At 41.3% G+C, this 25,561-nt stretch overlaps 1 protein-coding gene across 1 annotated transcript; it reads right to left on the bottom strand.

Moving 5' to 3' along the window:
- Positions 1-11,144: 11,144 nt before the first annotated feature.
- On the bottom strand, positions 11,145-19,922 carry LOC104417141 (wall-associated receptor kinase 3). Its single transcript, XM_010028460.3, has 3 exons — positions 19,746-19,922; positions 16,375-16,524; positions 11,145-12,487 (listed from the first exon to the last, which is right to left on the bottom strand). Exons 1-3 carry the CDS (start codon positions 19,909-19,911, stop codon positions 11,334-11,336), a joined length of 1,470 nt encoding a protein of 489 aa, XP_010026762.2. The 5' UTR covers positions 19,912-19,922; the 3' UTR covers positions 11,145-11,333.
- Between the last annotated feature and the right edge of the window lie 5,639 nt (positions 19,923-25,561).

Genomic DNA, 25,561 nt, shown 5'->3' with positions numbered 1-25,561 from the left:
AGTATCCTTTAGATACCTTAAGATTCTTTTGACAGCAATCTAATGTGCTTGACTTGGATTGGATTAGTATTTACTTACTATTCCAACTACAAAACAAAAGTCAAGTTTTGTACACATCATAGCGTATATTAAGTTTCAAATGGCACTAGCATATGGAACACGTTTCCTGCATTCCTATTCTTATGGAGTCTTAGGACATATTTTACGGTACAATCCTTCACCTTTTACAATAAGAGTATCTATGGGTTTATATTCCTACATATGAAATCGTGCAAGGATTTTATTTGTATATGTTTCTTGTGAAAGAGAATGATTTCTTTGAACAATCTCTTGAAATCTTAACTCCAATAATATATACAACTCCACACATATCTTTCATTTTAAAATTGGAAGATGACCAATTTTTAATCGTATTAACAAATTCTATATTACTCTTGACAATTAGTATATCATTCACATATAATGATAATATCACAAATTAACTTTTGAATATTTTAATATATACATAATGATTTTCATCAATCATTGCACAATTATATGCTATTATGGTATTATGAAAACGTATATATCATTATCTTGAAGATTTCTTAATGCCATATATTGGTTTTAAAAGTCGACACACACCAACGGGGTTTTTTTTTTTTAATAATTTTTTTTTTCTAATTCTCCATTGAGAAAAGTGGTATTTGCATCCATTTGATGTAGTTCAAAATCCATACTTGCAGGCAAATTGCAGTATTCTCACTATAGGGGAAAAAGTTTCTTCATAATCAATTCATTCCCGTTGGTTATACCATTTCGCCACAAGGCGAGCATTATATCTTTCAATTGAGCCATTAGCTTTATGCTTTGTTTTGGGCACTTACTTATTCCCGATGGCTTTGCGTCCTTTTAGAAGATCAATCAATTCCCAAACTTAGTTTGATTTCATTGATTCTTCCATTGCTTATATCCATTTTTGTTAGAGCCTTATTTACATTTTTTGGCCTATCATTTTCTTGTAGAGCAATTATAAAAGCTTTCTCTTCGATGTCAAAACGTTGACGATGAAAGTTTTTTCCACTTGTTCATTGTATAGGAGATTTGTATATTTGGTAATTCATCATGCTTTATTATACTTCCACTTGGATTAAATAATGATGCCATTGTCAAGTCAAGTGAGTGCAATTGAGATTGGTTCAAATTTAATTCTCCACTTCTCACATTACTTCCACTTGGATAAGATGATGGTATATTAATTCCAATAATTTCATTACACGATCCAAGGTTTCAAATAAAGAATAATTTTCACCTTTTTCGCCCTTTTTAAGAAATTGAATCTCTAAAAATATGATATCTCATGATTCAAATTTAGTGATACTTCCACTTTCTTGTTCATCTATAAACATTCCATTTTGAATGCTTTGAGTATCTTATGAAAATAATCTTTTTGCCTTTAAAACCTAATTTTTCATATTTGTTAAATGGCTAGCACATCCCAAGGTTTAAGAAAACTTAAATCAAGCTTTTGACATCTTCATAACTTATATGGAGTGGAAGTAACTGATTTAGAAGGTACGTCGTTAAGTATATGAGTAGCAATTATTAAAGCATCAACCCAAATATGATTGGTAAATTAGCTTGTGCTATTATAAACCTAACCATTTCTAATATGGTCTTATGTCTTCTCTCTGCAGCACAATATCTGCGACCTCGATTGAATCTTAATATTTTTATTTTCTTGTTCAATTGATTTTCTGCCAAGCTCATAAATTTCTTAAAGTAATTTAATGCTTTAGATTTGTGAGAAATCAAATTGACATGACCGAATTGAGTATATGTGATGAAATATAAAGCTCCATGCCTTACTCTTACGTTCATTGGACCATTTACGCCACACTTCGAGTTTGGAGAACTTAAGCCTATTTTTATTCAAAAAATATGGGGTTGAAAGAAAGAAAAGACCTGAGCCTTTGAGACGCAGGGGTCCAAACACTCCATTTGCTCTTTTTGGAATAGAAGAACTCTGTAGAATGGTGAGGAAAGCAACAATGGAGGAACAAAGGAACACTAGGTGTGAGAAGGCTGGTACCGAGAACAATCGCCGATGTTGCCTCTTTGGGACAGTTTAGCAGAAACTGTCGAAGATGGCCCATGCGAACCAAGAAAGTTGAAGGATCATAGGAAGGAGACATGGTAGGACTCAAGAACAAGAGAGAAGATGGCCAGAGCAAAAAGGTAAAAATTGAATCTTGGAGTGAATGTCAGAGCAACAAGAAGAAGGTGGTCAAATGCCTCTTATCGGTAAAAGAAGGAATAGTGCCGCTGGATCTTGGGGGGATGGACGGCATGAAACCCTCGAAGTCTTTGGATCATGATTAATTAAAAGATTTGAAACCGAAGCTGCATCGCGAGAATCCAAAAGATAAGTGTCATCAAGTACAAACAATGAATCAAGTTACTTTAATTCTTTTAAGGGGACATCTGTTAATACCAAAAATGGCTCAGCGGGCCATGGGTGAAAAATAAGGCCCAATAAGGCCGAGATTTGCGAAGCAAGCCCATAAAGCTAGGTGAGATCGCCATCATAGGTACCGGCGATTCGGTGCTGATTATCATCAAGAACAGGAGAATAAGGATGAAGGTAGTTACTGGAGTGCTCGATGCCGACAGCTTCGCGGATAAAACAATGTAGTTATTGGCACGGTAGTGAAGATTCCAGGAAATTTGAAATTGAAATGATAATCGCCTGAGGACGGTTGTTCGCAATACCTGACTATAAATAGCCAACTAGACACCATTATAAAGGGATCGCACAGTTGAACAAGAAACTTGAATATACTTATCTTTCTTTACTTATTTTAGCTTTGCATTTACTTTCAATTGCTTTACATGTATCCTTTATTTATTATAATTATGATTAGATTCTGTAGCTTTCTTTTTGAATCAACATGGGACCCTATACAAACAAAAAATCAAAAATCCATCCTTCGACGAAAGATATATTGTCTGAAAACCTTCTTGACGAAACAGGGTGGCAGTGACCATCACTTAGAATTTATTTGTGCATGTGTGCGACAAGCCTAAGGTTCCATTTGGTTCGGTTTTTCCAAAGGGCTTTGGGCCCCCAAAGCCCATTGGGGAAAATATTTTGCGTTTGGTTCACACATTTGAGTCTCCATTTGCCAAATGCTAGCATTTGGAATGCTAGTTTAGGGTTTAATGAATTTTTTCTTTCCAATATTGCCCTTACTGATAATCATGTTTTCCTCTTTTGCCCTTGAAAAATACTGTTCATCGTCTTCTTCCTTCTTCCTCGTGAAGCTCAGCCGGCGGGTAGCTCAGCCGCGAGCGGCCAGATTTGGCTGCCGAGGGGCCAGATCTGGCCGTCGGGAAGCCTCGCCTAAGGTCGCGCGACCTCAGGCGAGGTGGCTGAGGTTAGGCGACCTCGGGCGCGCGCGCCCGGTCGCGTGTATGACATATTAATTTTCCATTTATGTTTTCAATTGAATGAATCGAACTTTTCATTGATGTGTTGATAGTACTATTTTCTAATCTGATCACTCATGAGATAACTAGACTATCTGGTGAAGCCGTTAAGGAATCTAAACGCAATAGACTTGAGAATTCGACCAGGAAACGATTACTCAACCGTACTAATTTGCAAGAGTCATTACGGCACTGTCAAAATTGATCAGAGACCAGAGATATGTTGATTTGATAGAGGAATGTAATTAGTGCGTGGGTGATTCCACCTGATTGTAAAATTTCTTTCCAACGACATTAGACCGATTTTTCTGTCATTTATGTACCTGATGTTCGTATTTGAAATCTCGAGATTTTCATGACAATCGAGAGTCGCCAATGCATCGAAAATGTACAATGTGGCTCGAAAATAATCGATCATGGGTCAAATGCGCTAAAAATTCCTAAAAGCTACCCGATAGACTAGGTCACATTAAAATTGCGTCAGATTGAAATTAATCGTGAAATTGAACCCAATTTCAAAAATTGAAAGTTCGATCATGTCACGATTTATTTTAGGAACGTCAACTCATCCTTCGAAGAATTTTCGGTGATTTTGGGATTTTTACGGAAAATCATTTCAGATGATTTGGAAAATAACGAAAATTCGAACGGGCCAAATCGAAGGGATTTTTTGCCTCCTTACTGAGTTATTTGGCAAAGGGAACTTGTAGAAATTTTGTGGGCTTCATCTTCATCAAAATTTGGACATCGAATGGAAGAAATTCGGGTAGAAATTGAGGCTCAAGTTGTGAAATTCGAATTAGGCATGGGGCAGCAACCTTGGTTTCAAAAATTGGATTAATTGTGGCATTATCTTGTTAAAAAGTATTAGGGGAGGGGACCAAGCATTTAATGGAAAGGATCAACCTTGTTGACTTCCTCCTTTGCAGGCTACGCTGATTCTTCCCCCCCTTCGCTGTTTCTGCTTCATTTTCATTTCCCTCTTTCGAGCATCTCTTTCCCCCGACCCCCTCGGTTTTCTGCCTCTCTTCTTCTGCTTTTTTTTCGAGACTTAGCCTGCAGCTCAAGCCAGCTGCCATCTCCAAATCGCACCGAAGCAGTCGCACGCCTCCACCAAATTTTTCAACCCAGCGAAGTCTCTTTCCCCGTGTCTTCTCCTTGTTCGGTCAACACCCAGCAGCAGTGACCGAAACAGCTCCACCTTCACTTGTCTTCAGCCCCAACCGACCTACCTTTCTCGCTGCCATTTGTCCGAAGCTCGTCCCTCATGAGTCAAACTTCCTCAGCAAATTTCATGTGTTGACCGCCTGCTCGTCCACCACCTTTGTCCCCCTTGTAACTGCTCGAAGACTGCCACCGATCCTCCCCCATCTCACGTCAGCAAGCTTCCCGAAGACTCCAGTAGCACCGAAGCATTTCACCACCTTGCACGTTTGCGTCTTCTCTCCAGCGATTCGGTCAGCCTGTCGCGACATCTTTTTTTCGGCGCCCGCAATCGGGTACGAGCGCCTAAGGAGGCTAATCGCTCGGCTGAATTTATTAAGCCCGGACTCTCCCAAGTCCATCAATTCACGACTTAATGGTTCAAGTTTTTAACCTGTAATTCAATTTTTAAAATGGAGTCGCCACTAATCGATTTGGGGTGGGTTGATTAGAAACCCAAGTGAAGTATCGGGAGAAATACTCACTCCTGCGCAACCAGAGAAATTAGGATGGGGGACTTGATTACACTAGTTAATCACTAATGCCCTTTTGGTACCTAATCTTGTTTAAACCTTGAGGCTTTTTGGATGTTCGGGGGATTTTCCATGCATTTTTGGGAGGAAAAGCATTTTTTGAGTCTTTTTTCTAATTTTTTGACATAAAAGGGACTTTTGGATTTTTGGTATTTTTTGGAAAATATGGAATATTTTTGATTTTTTTGATTTTTTGGAAAATAAAATATTTTTTTAATATTTTTCAAAATATTTTTGGAAAATAAATTATTTTTGATTTTTCTCGATTTTTTAGAAAATAAAACATTTTTCAACATTTTTTAAATATTTTTCGATTTTTGGAAATTAAAACATTTTTGATTTTTCCTATTGGGCTGCAAAGTTTAATGTCGGTTGGCGCAATAAATCGTGGCGGGAAAATCTTGATTGGGCCTCCAATCGTTTCTCGGTGGGGGATTCTATCAATCTCGCTCGTTTTAGCTATGGTGCTCTTTGTTATATCATATGGAAAGAACGCAACAATATGATTTTTAGAAATCGGGCCCTCTTTATCCCGGCGATGAAGATGCATCTTTGCAAGGCCGTCAAAGACAAAGCAATGACATTCAAGCATGTGGTGGATATCCCGAAGAATAGACGGTAGCAGCGGAGTTGGGACTTAAGTCCTTCTATTTTCTTGTAATAGAGGGTTGTAGGTCTTAGTTCTTCCCTTTGTTGTTCGGCCTCTCGGCTTGTTGGTTGTTTTGTTCCCTTTGGTCCCTTGGCACCCCTTCACTCTTCTTGGACTGTCTTGTAGAGTGCTTATTTCTTGATGCCTCGTGGCCCGTTTACTTGTTTTTCTTTGCAATATCAATATATTTCTTACCTTAACCAAAAAAAAAAAAACATTTTTGATTTTTTTGAAAATAAATTATTTATTTATTATTTATTAGAATATTATTTTATATTAAAATAATAAAACAAAACCGGCCTGGGTCGGATCCACGGGTTGGGTCTGACCCGGGCTGGCGACCCAAACGCGGACGGGCCCGACTCGGATTTTTCGGCCTTTTTTTTTTTTTTTTTTTTTTTTTTAATATTTTGTTGAAACGGCGTCGTGGCCGGGCGTTTGGGGTCGCCCGGCCCGACCCGACAACCCGGCTCGACAGCCGCTCCGCGACCCGACTCCCCGCGAACCCTACCCGGATCCGACTCGAATCCCGACCCGACTCCCGCCGCCCGCCCGAGTCTCGCGAAACCCTACCCGGCTCTAAGACCCGGATCCGACTCGGCGACCCGGAATATCGCAAACCCTAGGGTTTGCGAATCCGCGGCGCCGAGGGGGAAACCAAGGTGCTTGTCGGCGACGGCGACTACGGCGGCGGCGATGGCAACGGTAACGCGACGCCCCCCCTTTTACCTTCTCTCGAACGGGGACGGCGACGGCAGGAGGGCGGTTCGCGACGGTGGAGAAACGGCGAGTGACGACGGCGACGGCGAGACCTGAGCTTGGTCAAATCTGGCCGGAACACTCTCTCTCTCCCTCGGGTTCGCTCGTCAAGCTCCCCGAAGTCTCTCGGGGACCCCTCCGAGCTCACCACACCACGGCCGGCCCGCACTCGAGCTCCCCGAAGTCTCTCAGGGGACCCCGAGCTCCGGTGGCCTCTCTCTCTCTCTGTCTCTGTGTCTCTCCGGCAGGACTTCTCCCTCTCCGGCCGCGAGCCTTCGGATCTGGGCTTGCTCGACCTCGGCTCCCCTTCTGAAGTCTCTCAGCAGGAAGCTCGAGGCTTTGCAGCCTTCGATCGTTTTCGGCGTGCCCCTCAACGACGGAAACGGGGGCCTATTTATAGGCGAGGGGGCAGTCGGTCGACGGAGCTTCGACCGCCGGTCCCCGTGCGCCAAGCAGCCTCCGTCGGCCGAACCGGCGTCCCATCCGACGCCAGCTGCCCCTCCCATGTGGGTCGCCGTCCGCCTGCCTCTCCGGCGTCGCGTCCTCTGCGTGTGTGCTGCAGAGGCGCGAGGAAGGAGACGACTGGTGGGGCCGGGTTGAAAGGGGAAATGGGCCGTAAGGGCCCATTCGAGGGCTGCTTCTCTTTTTTTGTTTTTCTTCCGCTTTTTTCGCTTTTTTTTTTTTCGTTTTTTTTTCTCCACTTTTTCTAAAAAGATAAAATAAAAGAAAACCTAATTAAAAACAAATAATTTTAGGCGTCAACACAGCCCATCCAGCGTCTTCGGCCCATCTCCATCGAGCCCAACAGCTTCTTCAATGCAAGTTCAGCCCATTCTCTGTCGTTCAGCCCAACTCTCCGCAGCCCAGCAGCAGCCCAAGTGAACTTCAGCCCACCAAAGCAAGCCCAGCCGGCAGTCCAAGCCCAAGACCAAGCCCGACAGTTGTTGTGGGCTTGCAAGGCTTGTTTGGCCCGGCCCAAGCTCCCCTCAGTGTCGCCGTAGGCCCGAGTTTTGGCCGTCGTTGCGGTGAACCGGTTTTCGCATTGAACCGGTGAGTTTATACACTAAACTTTACTAAGTAGGATAATGACGTTTAAGGGGTGATTAGATTACTTTAAGTGTGATTAGTTTAATTATTAGTTGGTTTAGTTAAATTAGGTTAGTTAGATTAGTTAATTAGGTGGTTAGAGATTATATTTAGTTAGGTTAGTATGCTGTTATATAGCTAAGATGGTTAGAATAATTTAATTAGCTCAATAAATGGTTAGATTAGCATTATTTAGCCTAGGTTAGCATTTTTAACATTTAATGTATTTATTTAATTAATTTTAGAAATTATTTAATTATTAAATATTTTCCGAAAATTAGACCAAGATAGTCAGTGACCGGAATTTCGTGCTGATTGCAATGATGTGGTTGGTTTTTGTAATTGAGTGTTAGTTTGTGCAAATTGAGTGCTGATTGGAATTTTGAGTATTTAATTCCAAGATTTGTGAATTTCGATATTTATTCTAAAAATCCCGAGTGTTAGATTTTAACACCGAAAATGATTTTATATACTATATAAAACAGTAGGATTTTGAATTGAAGGATATCAATTTTTCTGGTGTAAATTGACTGTGTACCCATATATGACTATTTTACCATGTATTTCTAACACGAAGAAAACAGGCTAGGTTCACCATTTTAATTGAGGCATTTGAGTGTAATGCACGGTGTCTTGAGCAGAAATTGAATGGTCGTGTGTTGGTTAAGAGAACCCGTCTCAAGCATTTACACCGTATGTTACCCATTAATTGGGACTCAGGTCGTAGTAGATTCTGGACCTACGCTCTTTCGGGAAAGCCATCTTTGAGAGACGTAGCTATGCCCAAAGGAGGTGAGACGATACTTGGCAATGCCAGAAGACCGCCAAATTTAGAGTTGGCTGTACTCTTGATTGGTGTAATTAACAATTGGAACGGATGGTTGATTGAGTTAGCTAAGCCTAATTATGAGACAAAATTGTGTGGCATTGTATGAGACGTGTCATAATGGTTTGGCCTTATAATCAGGACCCCTGTGATTTATTGAGTTGAGTGAAGTGTTTAAATTGTTGTGTGCATCGATTTTATGCATGGTGTATATGAACTGTGCTGACCTGTAGGGTGGATCTGAGACGAGGTAAGTCTCTATGGTTGTATGATTATGTGGTTAGGATGCCTCTAAGTATATTACCCTCATAATCGGGGTTTAGAGCGTGAACTCGCTAAGATTTATATCTCACCTCGTCGTTGGCTCAATTTCTTTTAGGATCGTAGAGTGGTGGATTTGGAGCTGAGCTGAGGGGACCTGAGGAGTAGGTCAGCTAGGCCAGCTTCCTTTTGGAAAACTGTATTTTTAAGAGTTTTGGCTGTTGACTTTTGTACATGACTCGGTGTGTATATAAAGGCATGTTTTGTTTGTGAATCTGTTGTTTGCTTTTCTATCTCAAGCTGCTTATTGTTAGGGGATATTTATTCGCTTTCGCATGTGCATTAAAATGAAAGGGTCGGCAACTCGTTCTAGGAAATCACGATTTTCAATCGACCATAGAGAGATGGGCATGTGCTCAGGGTTTAGGGCGTGACAGCGCGATCTAGGTGTCGTGGCCTCAGGCAGTGTCGCCTAAGGCCACACGACCTTAGGCGACGCCTTAGGTCGCGCTTGAGGTCGAGTGACCCAAGCGACGCTGCTTGAGGCTGCGCAACCTTAGGCGGCGTCGCCTGGGTCGCGCAACCCAGGGCATCGCCTGAGGTTGGCGCAACCCAGGCAGTTGGGTGGTGCGACCCAGGCGTCGCTTGAGGTCGCTGACCTCAGGTGAGCTACCTTCCCCCACCGCCACCGCCACCGCCACTGCCACCAGCCGCCTCCCCATTGCCACCAGTTGCCTCTGTTGAGCAGCTGCATCTCCTCATCCCTTTTATTTTTTTCTTTTCCCCTTAAAGCTACTTTGCAAAATATACACAAAAATGGGTTTCCAAACACACTTGCATTCACAAAATGCCATTTCATTCAAAGTTACTCTAGGAAATGTAAAGCCATTTTCCTAAAGTTGAACCAAACGGGCCCTAAGTACTCTGGAACGTAAGGAGTATGGGAAGGCCCCATGTGGAAGGTGATTCCATCATCCATCAAGTCCATTACTGTGACTTCAACTTCAAAATAATACGTGGTATGTAAGAAAGCTATAGAAATAGAGCAAAGATGCATTACTCGAAGGAAAACTACAAGAAAACCTAGTAGAAAAAAGCATCCAGCTGAAGCACAGTTGGGATGCCTTTGTCATATTTAAAAGTAATCATATCGTGATTGGAAGATATGCCATTTTTTGAGGTCTGAATCGGTTTGTTTTTCCCACTCTCACTCCCGATTTGATATCCAAACTGAAATTAGATTAAATAAAGAGAAAATAAATTAAATTGGGATTTATCTTTTCAAATTAATCTCACATTTATAAAAAAAGAAATGGAAGAAATAGTGAAAGTAGATACCTTTTCTGGCCCTACTAGTGTCTTTTTGGCCAACAATTACTATCCTTGTTTGGACATGGATATTATATTAGGATGTGATAAGTGCATTAGAAGTCCTAAAACTTATTATAAAAATGCAATTGAGTCCTAAAACTTTCAAAAAGTACAATTAAGTCATAAAACTTATCATGAAAATTCAATCAAATCCTAAAACTTTCAAAAAGTTCAATAAAGTCCTAAAACTTGTTTCAAAAGTGCAACCGAGTCCTAAAACTTTCAAAAGTGCAATCAATGGAAGGACTTAGATTGAATTACTTTGACAAGTTTTAGGACTTGATTAAACTTTTTGAAAGTTTTAAGACTTAATTGCACTTTGTGACAAGTTTTAGAACTTAATTGTACTTTTTGAAAGTTTTAGGACTTAATTGCATTTTCATGATAAATTTTAGGACTTCTAATACACTTATCTAAGTGTAACATAATCAGGAAAATGTAGAGACCGGAAGTGAAGGGAGATTTTTACTTGCCACAAAAGTTAATTAGGATTATAATAAGGGAAAGATAAGATAAAAACGAGTGAGTAGATTTTTTTTTTCTGACCTATTATTATTATATGAAAGGAAAAAAAAAGACAAAGAAGAAAAGACAAAAGGGAAAGAAAGATTATGATAATATCAAAATGGCCATATGCCAGCTTTCTATAAGTTTAAGTGCATAGTTGTACATATATTATACAGATTGTGACAAACTTACATGAATGCTTGCGCAACTTTAAGTTCAAAACAAATGGAAAAAATAACATACACACACACATATATTTAAATTATTAAGTGATTTGTGATACTTAAAGGTAATAATCTAAGAGTGATAAATATAATAAATAAGAAACGAATCAGATAAAAATTGAGATATAGATGAAGATTGAACTAATTATAAAATGATATGGTACAAAATAACAATGTGATCTCATGCAGGGGAGGTAGTCCACACTCGAGCAAAGATCCCACTGATATGCGTGAACAATAATAACAATGTGATCTCACGTGGGGATGGTAGTTCGCACTCGAGTAGAGATCCTATTGATATGCGTGAATAGTAATAACAATGTAATCTCACGCAGGGGCGGTAGTCTCCACTCAAGCAGAGATTTCACTTATATATATAGAATACACAATCAACCCTAGAAGTCCTTATGCACTATTAATAGACATGTCACTATAGTAACCAAGGATCAGATGCTGGAACTTGTTAAATAAAAAGAGTCGGACCTCCCATGTTGGCTCATCATGGTAGTAGTTGAAGTTGCATGGGAGTAGAGGCTTTCTTCATCCACCTCGCTTTCCGTCTCCTCAATGTTTTCTTCAACTATTGAGCTGTCGAGATCTTGGTTAATCCTTGCAAGTTGCTCAGCCACTTCCATCATTACTGGCCTCTTCGCACCGCTTTGGTCCAAGCACTTCACTGTAATCTCAGCAGCCATTCCTACTCTCTCCATTTCATCTTCACTAGCGGCCTCGAAGTTTATGACATTGGACAACTTCTTATCCTTCACGGAAGAGATGAAATAATGGATAATATTAATTGACTCTCCGGACTTAGTAATAAAACTTGCAGGCTTCTTTCCCGTGAGCAATTCCACGACGACAGCTCCAAAACTATATACATCACTCTTAATTGTTAGCATACCGGTGGTTAAATATTCCGGATCGATGTAGCCCAATGTGCCTCGAATTTCAGTGGCTATTATATGACTATGCTCTGGTGATATAAGCACTGATGTTCCAAAATCAGACACTTTTACTGAGTGATTTTGATCTAGAAGTATGTTCACTGACTTGATGTCACCATGAATGATTGGAGGTTCTGCGCAAGAATGCATATACGCAAGTGCAAGAGCAACTTCAGTGGCTATTCTGAGCCGGTTTTTCCACGATCTTAAGATGTTTGACGCATTCTGATGGATGTGTTGAAAGAGGGTACCGTTCGAAATGTATTCGTAAACCAACAATGGTATTCTAGTCTCCAAACATATGCCATGGAGCCTCACCACATTTTTGTGGTTTATTTGCATCACAATTTCAAGTTCATGCTGGAAATTTCCCTTTACTAGAGACTCGTGAACATCTTTAGGCTTCTTGACCGCGACCATGGTTTCCCCCACTATTCTCCCTCTATAGACAGAACCAAAACCGCCCTCGCCGAGCTTATTGCTATCATTATAGTTGTTGGTTGCTTTCGCCAACTCTGCCTCCGTAAAAATTTGAACTCTGTGGTGTTTCAACAGCTCTCCTCCATTTCGCTTGAAGTTTCTCTGTTTGCTTCTCCTCCTCCACGTGTTAAAGACTAAAGCACTAATAGTTATGAAGAAGAAGGCCACAATAACCGCTGCCAAAGGATAAATGTTACATTAATGATTCAAGCATGTAATCCTTACACGGTCCACATAGTTCATAAAAGAAATTAATTAAAAAAAAAGACTATCCATTTTGCATGATTTATCTATCTTTCAAAATATAACCACTCAATTAAATAGTGATAGAAATGATTTCGACAAAAGAATAGTCAAAGTGCCAGAATTTGACACAATGAGACATTTTAGTGCCAAAAATTAAGAAAGTGACACTTAAGTGTCATTTTTTTTTAAAAATGTGACACCCGAGTGCTAATTCCGACAAACCCTGCCGAAAATCCTAAATAGCAATATTTTATTATTATTGCTCACCTACATGGCCCGCTGGAAGTTGACTTAACAAAGAAAGGCCAAAACAACGTTGTTTTGATGCTGATTTAATTTTTAATATAAATATTAATTAAATTAAATTTAAAATCAAATATTCAAAACAAATGTTGCAGAACAGCGAGAGCTTAGTCCTAACCACTACCTCTTTGCCGTCGTTGGGAAGAGGCAGCGGGAGTTGCCGAGCCCTAGCTAGGGGACGGTGCCTCTTTCTCCCCCCCCCTTTTCAATAAATAAATATATGTTTTGTCTCTTAGTTGAATTTAATATAAGTATTAATTAAATTAAATTAAAAACTAAAATTTAGATTTTAAAAAGAGGAACAGAATTAGAGATTGCAAGCGGCGAGGGTCGAGCCATGGCTGCCGCCTCCCGCCGTCGCCGAAAGGGCGGTGACGGCGGGGGAAGGGTTGGCCAGGGGTCGACGAGGGCTCGTGCAGATTTGGGGCAAGGGTCGTGACCCTCCCCTAAATTCGGCAAGGGTTGCTAGCACTTGCTCGGTTGGGCTAAGGGCCATCACCTGCTAGGGGGTTGCCCCAATCATTGGTGGCCCTTGGCCTAGTTGGGCGAGGGCCAGCAACCCTTGCCCCAGATCTGGGCGAGGGCTTGGAGGCCCTTGCTTGTTGTTGGCCCTAGTCAGGGCCCAATGACCCCAACCGACCCTTCCCATGCCATCGCTAGCCCTTCCTGGTGACGGTGGGGAGGTGACGCCTGCAATCTCCATCTTCCTTCATCTTTTTTATTTTATTTTATTTTATTTTTAATTTAAATTTTAGTTTTAAATTTGGTTTAATTAATCCCCACATCGGTAGCAAAACGACGTCGTTTATTATACTTGTCTAGCTATGTCAGCGTGCAAAATGACGTCGTTTTGCACTTGTCTCGTCGAAAAATCACAATGTCAGCATTTTGACCAGATTTTCTCGCCGCTGTTACTTAAGTAATCCATTTTACTCCGATTTTGGCACTTAAGTGTCATATTCCTAATTTTTGGCACTTAAATATCCATTCATGCTAAGTTTTGACATTCTAGGTGTTCTTCTCTCAAATGATTTCTATAATAAATGGGCTACAATTAATGTAACGATCCTTATATTGAACTCAATTGAAATACGTACTACGAGAATCTTCCATAACTCCTCCAAATGTTTCCTCGATTATAATGAAGAAGGTTTGTAATAAATAGAAGAAAATAAGGAAGCATTCACCTCATATTGTTTTAGCTCTTTTCATTTATAAATGGCACGAAAACCAAGTGGAATTTTTTTACCAATTATGCATGTTATGATTATAATGATTGAATGTTTTTGTCCGTCCTATTGGAGGAATCTCTAATAGGTGAGGTTACGAACATAGATAATATCCAAAATTGTATTAAGTATCTTTGCATGTGTGATGTTTATAATGTATGATCCGCCAATCAAAACCATGATTGAAAGAGATTTCTTCTAGCGAGAGATGAAAGAAAACATAACCATTTTTATCTAAAAGTTAATTGTTTCTCTAAAACTAGTTTTAAATTGGGATGTGGAGGCAAGGACTAGGATCACGTCCCTCGTCCCTTGAAATGAAAACTTGGCCGCCACAGCCCCGTGCAGGGCAGCGCCATAGAATTAATCATTCTTCTCAAAAAGAGCTAATCCACTTACTAGATAGCCTTCTGACATTTTTCTTTATTTTTGACTATCTTTATAAAAAAGAATGGCCACGGGTGGATTTATACAAGAAGAGTGGCCTCATTGGTTGGTTTTAAAGAGCCAAACAAACTCCAACATTCACAAATTAATTAATGTGGGAAAATGTGAAGATGAAATACATGGAAAACAATTTTACCACATTGCTTACCTAAAGAACTTTACAAGCTTTCATCTTCTATAAAAACAAGACTTATAAGGAGAAGTGGTTGTTCTTAGGGTTTTGTTATTGTTATTTCATATCTTTAGAACAAATATTACAAGTCAAATAAAAGATAAAAGAATTTCTTGAAAGTGTAAAGAGGGTAGATTCGCCAGCCGGGGCAGCGCTAATGCCTTGCAGGGTGGATTCGCTAGGCATCAGGCGGCCTAATGATTTGCCGGGCATTTTTTGCGGGGAAATTTGTCCCGTTCGAGGAGGTGCCCATCCTTTGTTTTAAGAAACCCGCTCCCACAAGCTTTAAGTTATAAATCTATCCCTTTTTGTAGCTAATGTCTAAATATATAGGTTTAGTTTCACTAACTTCAAATAAGTTAGATAGATGGGAAAATGTATTTTTATACCTTGGGAAAAACTAATACATCCACCGCAAAATCTCAATTATTATATGGATTATTATACTGCATAATTTCACATTACACAATCATTGTACTAAGATTTGCCACATGTTCAATAGCTTCATTCTATTTAGGGATAATGGCACAAATAGTCTTTGAACTTTGGCTTAATATGTTATGTAATTCTTGAACTTTTAATTTGTTCAACACAGTCCCTAAACTTTGATCTAATGCAATGTGGCCCTTGAACTTTCAATTTATTCATTGTGGTTACTGAAATTTTGATACATATTCGATGTAGTCCTTGAACTATATGAAATTATTCAATGTAGTTCTTCTATTAATTCAAGATTAGTGATAATATTGAATATTTTCATACAATTTAGGGACAAATTTGAACATGCACCAAAAGTTCAGATACTACATTAAAAAAGTTTAAATTTTAGGGACCACAATGCACATTAAATTAATATTTAGGGATTACATTAAATAAATTAAAAGTTTAAGGACTATATTGCACGATAGGTCAAAATTTAAGGATCATTTGTGTCATTTTTCTTTTTGTTTACTCTCAAAAAATATATTTGTCTGTTTCTACTCATTCTTTCTTTCTTTATTTTTATATTTCTCCGTTTCACTTAAATTAGCTTTAGATAAACGGAAAAAAGGCGAAAAGGGAGGTAAAAGAAAAACAAAGGAAAGATGTTATCAACACGAGCCTGGGATTACATAGGGACACGTGGCAGCTTGTGACTTGTTGCTTGTTTTGTCGGGGTTTACACCAAGTGCAGTGTAATAATCTATAGGGAAAATGACACAAATGATCTTTAAACTTTGGTTTAATGTATAATATTGCCCTCGAACCTTTAATTTGTTCAATGGTCCCTGAACTTGACCCAATGTACAATGCCATTCCTGAGTTTTTAATTTATTGGATGTGGTCTCTAAACTTATTAGTAAATGTTTAATTTAGTCCCTATATTAAATGAAAATGATTCAAATGGAAGGGTTTAATTGAACATTTATCAAGAGTTCATGAACTAAATTGAACATTTATTAATACTTCAGGGATCACATTGAACAAATTAAAAGTTTATGGACGATTTTGTCTAGTAGGCCAAAGTTTATGGATTACAATGTACAAATTAAAAGTTTAGGTACGATATTGCATTTTAAATCAAAGTTCATGAACTATTTGTATTGTCAAACTAACTGCAAAATCTAGAATGAATTGATATAATGCGAACTACCGGTGGATGATGAGAGGATATGTACGAAAGTACCTGCAACAAGCATGGCCAAATGAGAAATTTGGCAACTGACTTTACCATCGCCCCGCATTCCGAATGGGCAATCGCATGTGTAGTTCCCGAGCTTATTTCTGCACTTTCCATGACATGGGTATACTTCTGGTTCCTTGCACTCATTGATGTCTAAATTATGCAGAAGACAAATTGAACCATCATCTCAGTCAATTGCAAAAACAAATTGAACAAGTAGGTGCATGGATTATGTTACACATAATGCTATCTAATTTAGGTTTTGGTTATAGCTTCGCGACACATCTGCCCTCTTTTAAGATATTTCTTCTTTCTCTACTCTCAGCTCTCTCCGCGTCGACTTTGAGCTCAACAATGGTGTTGTGTTTCGCCACTGGCGGAGATCGAAGTTGCCTCGAACTTTATACAAGACCCCTTAAGGGCACATGAGCTCGGATAGGATCCATCATACAAAACTTGTGGAAATGGAGCTTTTGCAATGCACATGAACCCTACTTTTCCAAAGCAAGGCAAAGGGGGTGTCGCCATATTAGATATGATCACTGGGGACTAGGATCGATTGGTTCTCGGTTCCCAAATTCTGGGACTAGGAACCAGACCGACTAGTTATGGAACTGGGAACTGGACCGACCGACCGGTTCGGTCTGGTCCAGTGGAACCAATAAATTTACTGTTTTGGGCCAAAAATAAAATGAAAAATAGGAGAAATTTGAAGGAAATAAGGTTTTTTCTTAAGAATTTAAAAATATAAATTAACCGGTTCAGTTCGGTCGGTCTGGTTCCCACCTTGGAACCGGGAACCGGACCGCCCTCTTTGGGAACCACTCAAAACCGGCTAGTTCGGTCCGGTCCGGGCGGTTCTCGGTTCGGGTGGTTCCTAGTGCACACCCCTACCGGGGACAACAACTGAGCTTAGGAAGGAGGACATTGACCTTTACATAAATAATATGAGCCATTATTCAATTAGTGAGGTGGATGCGCTACTATGCATCATTAAATACGATGTGCTCGTTAGATCTAATCATCTAGATGCATTTTAGTATGCATACCATGTTTAATGAAAATATACGAAAGATGGAGCACAGAGATTCAAAGGAGAAGACAAGATTGTTGTTGCGCTGGAAATAATGCCGACGACAATGGCAAGGTGGTGGCAACCGCCTTATCTTATTCCATCAGGCAAAAATTGGAACATTAGAAGAAATACTTGCTCAAACCCGAATTGACTCGATTGGGTCTATCGTAACTACTGATAATGGTGGGTCCGATGATCATGCCAGAGATAGACTCAGGTCCAAGTAAAATTCCATCACAAGCCTCCTATTATAATTATAGTATGAGGTGGTACGCATCAAATAAATTAGGACAAAGCAATTTTTCTCTCTTCCCTATTACCTTCACTCAACCACCGAGACTCATCCCCTTCACCACAGCAGCGTAGTCCCGGGCCACTCGGTGGTCGACACATGGCACCATGTAGCGTGGATGGTCCCACAGATGAAGCCTCTCTCCCACTCTCTCTCCACTGTTCATGGGTGACACGGATGGGCACCAAAGGCGTTGCCCATGAAAGGGTACTGGGTGACCTGCCATCGGCGATGGTCGCCCCCCGCTCGGGTCGACGGCGCAGCCGATGATTTCACCACCCCCAAATGGAGACCTACCTCGTTGTCGTCGGTTTCTCACAGAACGTTCACATGTACACATGTGTATGTATTTATGTATCTGTATCTACATATCTATGAACATGTTCTCCTCCAATGCCAAACAAAAGCAAAAGAAAAAGATTGGAAAGGAAGAAGACGAAGAAAGCCGAGGCCAAGAAAGGTAAAATATCGGTCGAAATGCTTGTGCTTCGCTTTCAATTTTCTCGTAGTCTTCATCGTTATCATTGTGATCGACAGCTTCCCAGAAATTCATCACCAATATCCTCCTCCTCCACCAATATGAAAAAGAATGAGAATGCATGAAAATAAAAAAGAAGAGGCTGAGATGATTCACACGTTTACGGAGGAGAGATATAATGAAATCGGGCAGGCACTGACAACCGGTCGTTTCTTGGTGGGGGCGGCCAGAACTTGTTGCGGCCATGGTGGGGTTCTTTTCAGTTGTCTCATTTAAGACGAAATTGAGCCTCGCTATGTTCCATCAATTTTCTCCTAATTTCCTTTTTCTTTTTCTTTCTTTTTCTTAGATCTGATTATCTTATCTATGACGAGTTCTTGTATTTTTTTTTTGTCAATCCTACTCTATTTTTACGCCACACTCACTCTCAGACTTTTGCCCTACCTCTTGCAGAGCATACGAGTTGAAATCCACTCCTGAAACTTACGTGTCCCCACCCCCATTCCCTGAGAAAGTGGAGATTTGAACCCCTCACCTCTCCCTTCCATATTGGAAGGATGGCCACTAGAATGAATCCCAGTGGTTGAGTTCTTGTGCTTTACAGTGACAAAAAGTTGGTGTTGGAGAAGATGAATAGTCGAGAGAGGGAAAAGGAACGAGACTCCGCTATGGTGGTGCTTCGTCCATGGGACCCAGCCACGCCACGTGGCACCACGTGGTGATTGCTGAGTAGCCTGGGCTGCGCTAACACGGTGGAACGAGACTGCCTAATATTTTCTCCTACACCACCGCATGGCCCGGCCCAGCCATGACACTGACCATCGCATCTCCATCCCCGCCACCGGGGAGTCACGGTTTCATCCTCTCATCGTCCATGTTGATGTACAGATGAGTTAAGGCCACGTCTTCAACGCCACACACCATTGCCTCGTCCGTTGACGGAGGAGACCTATAGATATGATCTCCCCTTTCATGGAAGAGACAAGCAATCAAATCTCATCTCCTTCATGGCGGAGGAGATGGTACCGGGGACTTGTCACGACCGAGATGAGGTAAAAGCCAGACTCACTAAGACAGAAGAGAGAGAGAGAGAGAGAGAGAGAGAGAGAGAGAGAGGTCGTTGCTTGTGGTGGCGATGACACTTGTTGTCATCTCCTTAGTGAGGGGTGCTGTTGTCGGTGGAGGAGAGGGAGTGTGGATCGGTACAGTAAAAAGAGAGAAAGAAAGAAGGAAACCACGGCTGTGGTCTGACGGCGCAAGAAGGACGAGGGTGGGCTCACCTAAGGTGGTGGCCGAATGATGGGGGCCGCGGCAGTGGCGTGAGGGGCAAGCCGGAGGGTGGAGGTAGAGGTTGAGGAGAGAGTGAAAGGTGCACAGATCAACCGGTGGTTAATTAAATGGGTAAAACTAGATAGAATCAACACATAGATAGTCTTCTCTCCGGCTCTTGCATGGTGATTAATTAGTTAATTATCCACACAATATATTGGGGGGGCAATAATGCATGAGGAGTCATATGTGTTGATTACCTTGACAGCCGTGGGAGCGATTATAGGGATTCCCGTTGTACCCAGGCTTGCATAAGCAGCGATAACCCGGTCCATTCGTGAAGTCATTGCAGTCCGTGTTGTTGCCACAGGCATAGCCCGACTTGTTCGAGCTGGCCTTTCCGCAAGTCACGTCCCATTCGACCATCCAGTCCAGAACTAGGTCCGAGCTTTTTCCTACTTCTTCGAGGGTCGGGAATTTCCTGTTGGATATATTGAATGACCTGTCATCCACCACGAAGGCCAGTCCACAGGCGTGCTCGTCGAGGGGCTCGATGCGATCGTGGAGGGGATGCGATCGTGGAGGGGCTCGATGAAAATGTCGAGCATCTTAAGCCCCTTGGGAATGGATGTTTGACAGCAACCAAGACCGGAGCAAGTGGTCTCATTAGCGAAGTCGATGGGGTAGCCGCAGTAGGAGAGGCACCCGGTCCCAAACGTCCCATCTGGGTCGGACATGAGCGCATAGGTGTTGCAGCCGAGGACGGTGAGCTTGTTCCGGGTGTCCGAAAATCTGTACGGTGGATATCGAGTTAGGTTGATGGTTCCACTCATTTCTGTTACCTGGCCGTCTGGGTCGTAACAGGTGTATACTTCGGGGACACTGATGACCATGGTTGCATCCTCGACGAGATATTGCGTATCGGACAATTCCCCCGGAGGCAAGAAGTAGTTGTGTATGGTTCCCTTCAGTGGTGCAATTGAGGAAAAATTCTTGGGACCTTGCACACTTGAGTTCGAGCCCGAACGGATAAGGTACGTCCACGTCCCCACACTTGGTTGCACACTCTCCGGCCACGGTGGGAGCACCGCCTTGTCGCAACCACCAGGCCACAGCCACCGGTAGAAGCCACTGCACTACTTTCATTTCCAAAAGATACTCTCTCAGACTCTTTTTAACCCCTTTGGGACCTTTGTGCTTCTGCCCTTGCTCTTACAGTGGGATTCAAGTGTGAGCCGTTCACAGCAATCAATTATACGCACACCGACGAATTGGTGAAATTAAGGACAGGGTAGAAGCGCTAATCGTATTAGTAGAACAAATTAGAGGGACCCGATGGCATATATAAGTATGTCCTCTTAGTTGGATGCCAAGGGGTCACAGAGTGGTCTTCGTTCCATTCATGTCCAGAGAAAGAGAGAAAAGTCTTGAAGCGCGGCTCTGACCGGTGCTTGGGGTGGATTTTTCTTTGCGGAATTACACCGTTAATTTTAGTATTGAAGTTAATTGAATCTTGTGGTAAAATTTGGTAATTCCTTCATGATATTGCTAGATTATTTCGTGCGGAATTATGAGGCTAAACACCATATGCATTATTAAGTGTAATTGGAGGTTGGGAAACACTAAGAGTGTTTGATTGACTCGAATGTGATTGTAATTTCCATTGTATCGCTTGATTTATTGGGGAATTCATTAGTTCTCTTTCCACGTGTGTAGATCATGTAAATATGTTGTTTGATCTATTTCTTTATCCTGTTTATTTTATTATTCGATCGTTTGTTTTCACAACAATTGATATCAGGGCCTGATTTGCTAATAAGTTTGGACCCAATAGTCACACGGGAGGGTTACGGACTATTATGACTTCGACTCAAGGCCTGATGTGTGAGGGGCGATTATTGAGGTTGTCTCACGTTAGTTTTGAAAGGGGTTAGTGGTCGGTTTATAAGTTGAGGGAAAAACTTACTTCTTGAGCTAGTTTTTGGAATGAAAGAGGCTCCAAATCACCACTAGTATAGAGATAGGCTTAAATGAGTAGAAACAAATCAATGACGACGGAAGAAGGAAAAATGGAGAATCCACAAATTTGATGAGGGTAGATTTTAATATTTTAAAGACGCTACGTTAAGAAGTTGCCATGTCATTTATTATAAGACTTTTAATATGATTTCTTAGTACATACAACAGTACTCGTAATGATTTCTGCCGTACACAGCGGGGCGAAGACTTGCTTGTGAAGTTTGCCTTCTTTTGTTAGAATGTGCAAACGACAGCTGACACAGGCAGTCCGTCTTTTATGATGACTTTTGAAGTCCCTCTTTTACGATGATTTGTCAACTCTTTCCCCGTGTTGATATGGAGCCCGTTTTCTTACTTCTAGATTGTTAAAATAATAATGGGTTTTATTTTGTCTATGTACTTGTATGAAATGTAAAATTCCAAGAACCTACTCCAGAATTGACCTAATGATAAGGACATTCTCATACTTTTGACTAAAAAAATGATGGTTGTGGGTTCAACTTTGGCCCTGGGGATCTCAACTTGAAGAAGGCGATCATCGGCGGTGGGTTGTGGTGTTAGTTACCCTCTTGATGACCAGCTAATCATGGTAGAGTCCCTAGATTATGAAAAATAATTCTGAGAACCATTCACAAAAAATATGGACATAAAAAAGGCATTAGGTATGTCAGCACTATTCTCAAAGATAAATTATATCATTCATAAAGTGCAGAAGGTAAGACACGGCTATCCTCTAAAATTCAATAACGTAGCGTGCACCTCACTAGGTAGAATAGGAACAACAAGAAATGCAAAACCAACAGAGAGCAAAATAGAAGATAGAAGTTTGCGTATGTATCCTGGTGCATCGACAATGAATTTTCTGCAGTACAGAGCGGGACGAAGACTTGCTGTGAAGTCCGCCTTCTTTTGTTAGAACGTGCAAACGCCGGTCAACACGGGAAGTTTGTCTTCTATGAAGACTTTTGCAGTCCCTCTTCTACGACGATTTGTCAAGTCTTTCCCCGTGTTGATATGGAGCCCATTTTCCCACTTCTAGATTGTTAAAATAATTCCAGGAACCTACTCCAGAATTGACCAATGATAAGGACATTCTCATGCTTTTGACGAAGAAATGATGGTTGTGGGTTCAACCTTCCACCATGGGAAATTCAACTTTAAGGGTACGTTCGTTTCGTGGAAAATGATCAATTTTCGGAAAATATTTTCTCAGAAGTCATTTTCCAGGAAAATGACAATATTTTCCGGTGTTCGGCTAAAACTTGAAAATGTTTTGGAAAATGTTTTCCGGTGTTCGGTAAGGAAAATATTTTCTAACCCTTTTGCTTGGGAATAGTTTAACATGGCCGACAACAAGAAGTCATAGACCTTCGATACAGTTTTGGTGCTCGATGACAAAAGCTTCGTGTGGCAAACACTACATTCTATAATCCCATTCTTCATTTATCTGCCCCTAAAATCTCACGATCTCACCAGATGTATCTATAGATAAACCACAAAATCAGCACAAAACTAAGTAGAGGATTGATTCAATAGAAGCATTTCTATAGGACTTACATTTCAAGTCAAAAACATGATCTTCATTGCCTTAATCAATGCTAGAAGCTCGCAAGACAAAAATCTGGACTCATTGCCCAAGTGCAAGGAAAATCAACAGAACACAATTGTAAGACTTCTCTCATTCATTAGGATCAGCAACTCAATTCAATTCTCCATCGATGTTAGAAACTCAAATCCGAATGCCACCGTTACAACCAGACTCCCACCAGATCTCGCCTTTAACACAACACCACGCGAACCCACCTCATTTTTCTCGAATACAACTTCAGAAAATCCAAAAATGATGCGATCCCAATGAAACCCAGATCGTGGACGGCAGATCTCACCAGCGGGAAATCAAATTCAAGCGTTCGTCCGATGAGACAGTTGTAACCGAATTGTGAATGGGAGCGAAAACGTTGCCCCTGGATCAATGGGAGTGAGCTGTGAAACAAAGACTCACCAGAACGCGCATGCCTCGGGATTGTCCCCCGCTGGCGGTGAATTCACACATCGGCAGCAAAGAGGAAGCAGGGCACGTCGTGGAGATCAAGCATCGCTGGACGAGGGGGACGCTCTGCTGCGGCTAATCGTCGGCGTCGAAGGAGGAGGACGACGACGAGATCAGAAACCCAGGGTTTCGCGAGGGTGGAGATCCAACACCACCGGCCCTGCCGCTGCTAATCATCGGCGGCAACGGAGGAGGAGGACGAGATCAGAAACCCAGATCTTTGTGAGGGCGAAGATCCAGCACCATTGGATTAGGGGATGCTCCGCCGCTGCTGATCGTCGGTTGAAGGAGGAGGAGGATGAGATCAGAAACCCTAGGTTTCATGAGAGAGGAGGCACAAATGGCAGATGAGTGAAGCGCAACAGAATCGTGCGAGAGCGCACATACGGACGGGAAAATGATTTCCTCTTTTGAAAAGAGGAAATCATTTTCCACAATCTAGTGGGAAGATTTCCCATTGACCAGAAAATATTTTCCTTGATCAGTTATTTTCCGCCATCCGAACACCGGAAATTTCGGAAAATGTTTTCCCGGAAGTTATTTTCCGTGAAACAAATGGACAAAAAGAGGGCGGTTATGGTGGTTGGTTGTGGTGTTAGTTACCCTCCTGATAACCGGCTAATAGTGTGCCAGCACTATTCTCAAAGATAAATTATATAATTCACAAAGTGCAGAAGGTAAGACGCGGCTATCTTCTAAAATTCAATAAACCTTATTGTTAAGAAAATTTCTACCAAATTTTGAAGTTAACAAAATTTTCTTATTCTTATCCTTATTCTGAAGAATAGTAGACTTCTGAAGTTATATCGCAAAATTTTGTCAAAGTCTATTTGTTTTAGAAGTCTTTTCCACTCTGACGCAATGCAAACTGAAACCAATTCCAAAACGAAGATATAATTAGATTCAGATTTATTGATCTTGAGACATGGATTCAGTATGAACACAATAGGGATTTATTCTTTAATATCTGGCTTTTTGGCGAATAATCTCATTTACCTTTTATAAATACATTGATGGAATTAATCACGAATTGATGAAATCAATCTTGATGACAAATTCCTTTTGGGAAGCATCCACTTATGCAAATCTAGATTCTAATTGTATGAGCGACTAGAATCAACAGATTTTTATCTCAATCTTCAAACGGCTACAAGATTTCCTTAATCGATTTTGTCCAATGGATTGATTGGAAGAAATTCATTTGGAGAATGCCAACGGCTAGTAAGGCATGGAAGAGTATTTAAGGAGGTCATTAAGTCTATTTGAGATAATACATGAAAATTGAAATTTCAAAGTCTGAAGCCCTTCCAACCACTTGTTCTTCAACGATAACTCTTACAAATTGTATTAAAGAGAGAAAATCACAAAAAGAGTGACTTAGGGCGCGCATGAAAAAATTTCTGGAATAATAATCAATTTCTATTCCATGGACGAATTTCTTAACAAAGAAACGCGTTTGATAATAATTCAGAATTTTTATTTCTAGAGTAAAAATTCATTTGATAAGAGAATAAAATTTCTATTTCTAGGATTGGCGATAGCCAACATTCGGTGGCTTGAGTTTGACGTCTAGCGATCGACATCCAGTGTTCGGCAATTGATGGTGGGTGGTCGGAGTCCGATGTCCGGTGTCCGGCGTCCGACGTCCGATGTCCAACGTTCAGAGGCCGGCGACCGGCGGCTAGCAGCAAGTGGCCAACGGCCGAAGTTCGGTGGCCGGCGGCAGGTGGCCAAGTCGGAGTTCGGCGATCGGCGACTAGTGGCCAACGGCCAGAGTCCAGTGGCTGGCGATCGGCAGTTGGCAGTGGGTGGCCAATGGGCGAAGTCCGATGCTCGACATTCAACGACCGGTGGTGACCGATGGGTGGTTGGCAGGGGACGTTTGATGATCGACAGTGGGCTTCCGATGTCTAGTGGTTGGCGATGAGTGGCCAACAACCAACGGGCATCCAACATCTGGTGACCGCATGGTCGGTAACAAGTGGCTAGTGTCCGATGGCTGACGGC

This window comes from Eucalyptus grandis, chromosome 8 (genome assembly GCF_016545825.1).
Source record: "Eucalyptus grandis isolate ANBG69807.140 chromosome 8, ASM1654582v1, whole genome shotgun sequence".
In the NCBI taxonomy this organism is placed as follows: domain Eukaryota; kingdom Viridiplantae; phylum Streptophyta; class Magnoliopsida; order Myrtales; family Myrtaceae; genus Eucalyptus; species Eucalyptus grandis.
Note: the sequence above shows the minus strand (reverse complement) of the source record. Positions and strands in the feature narration are given on the sequence as shown.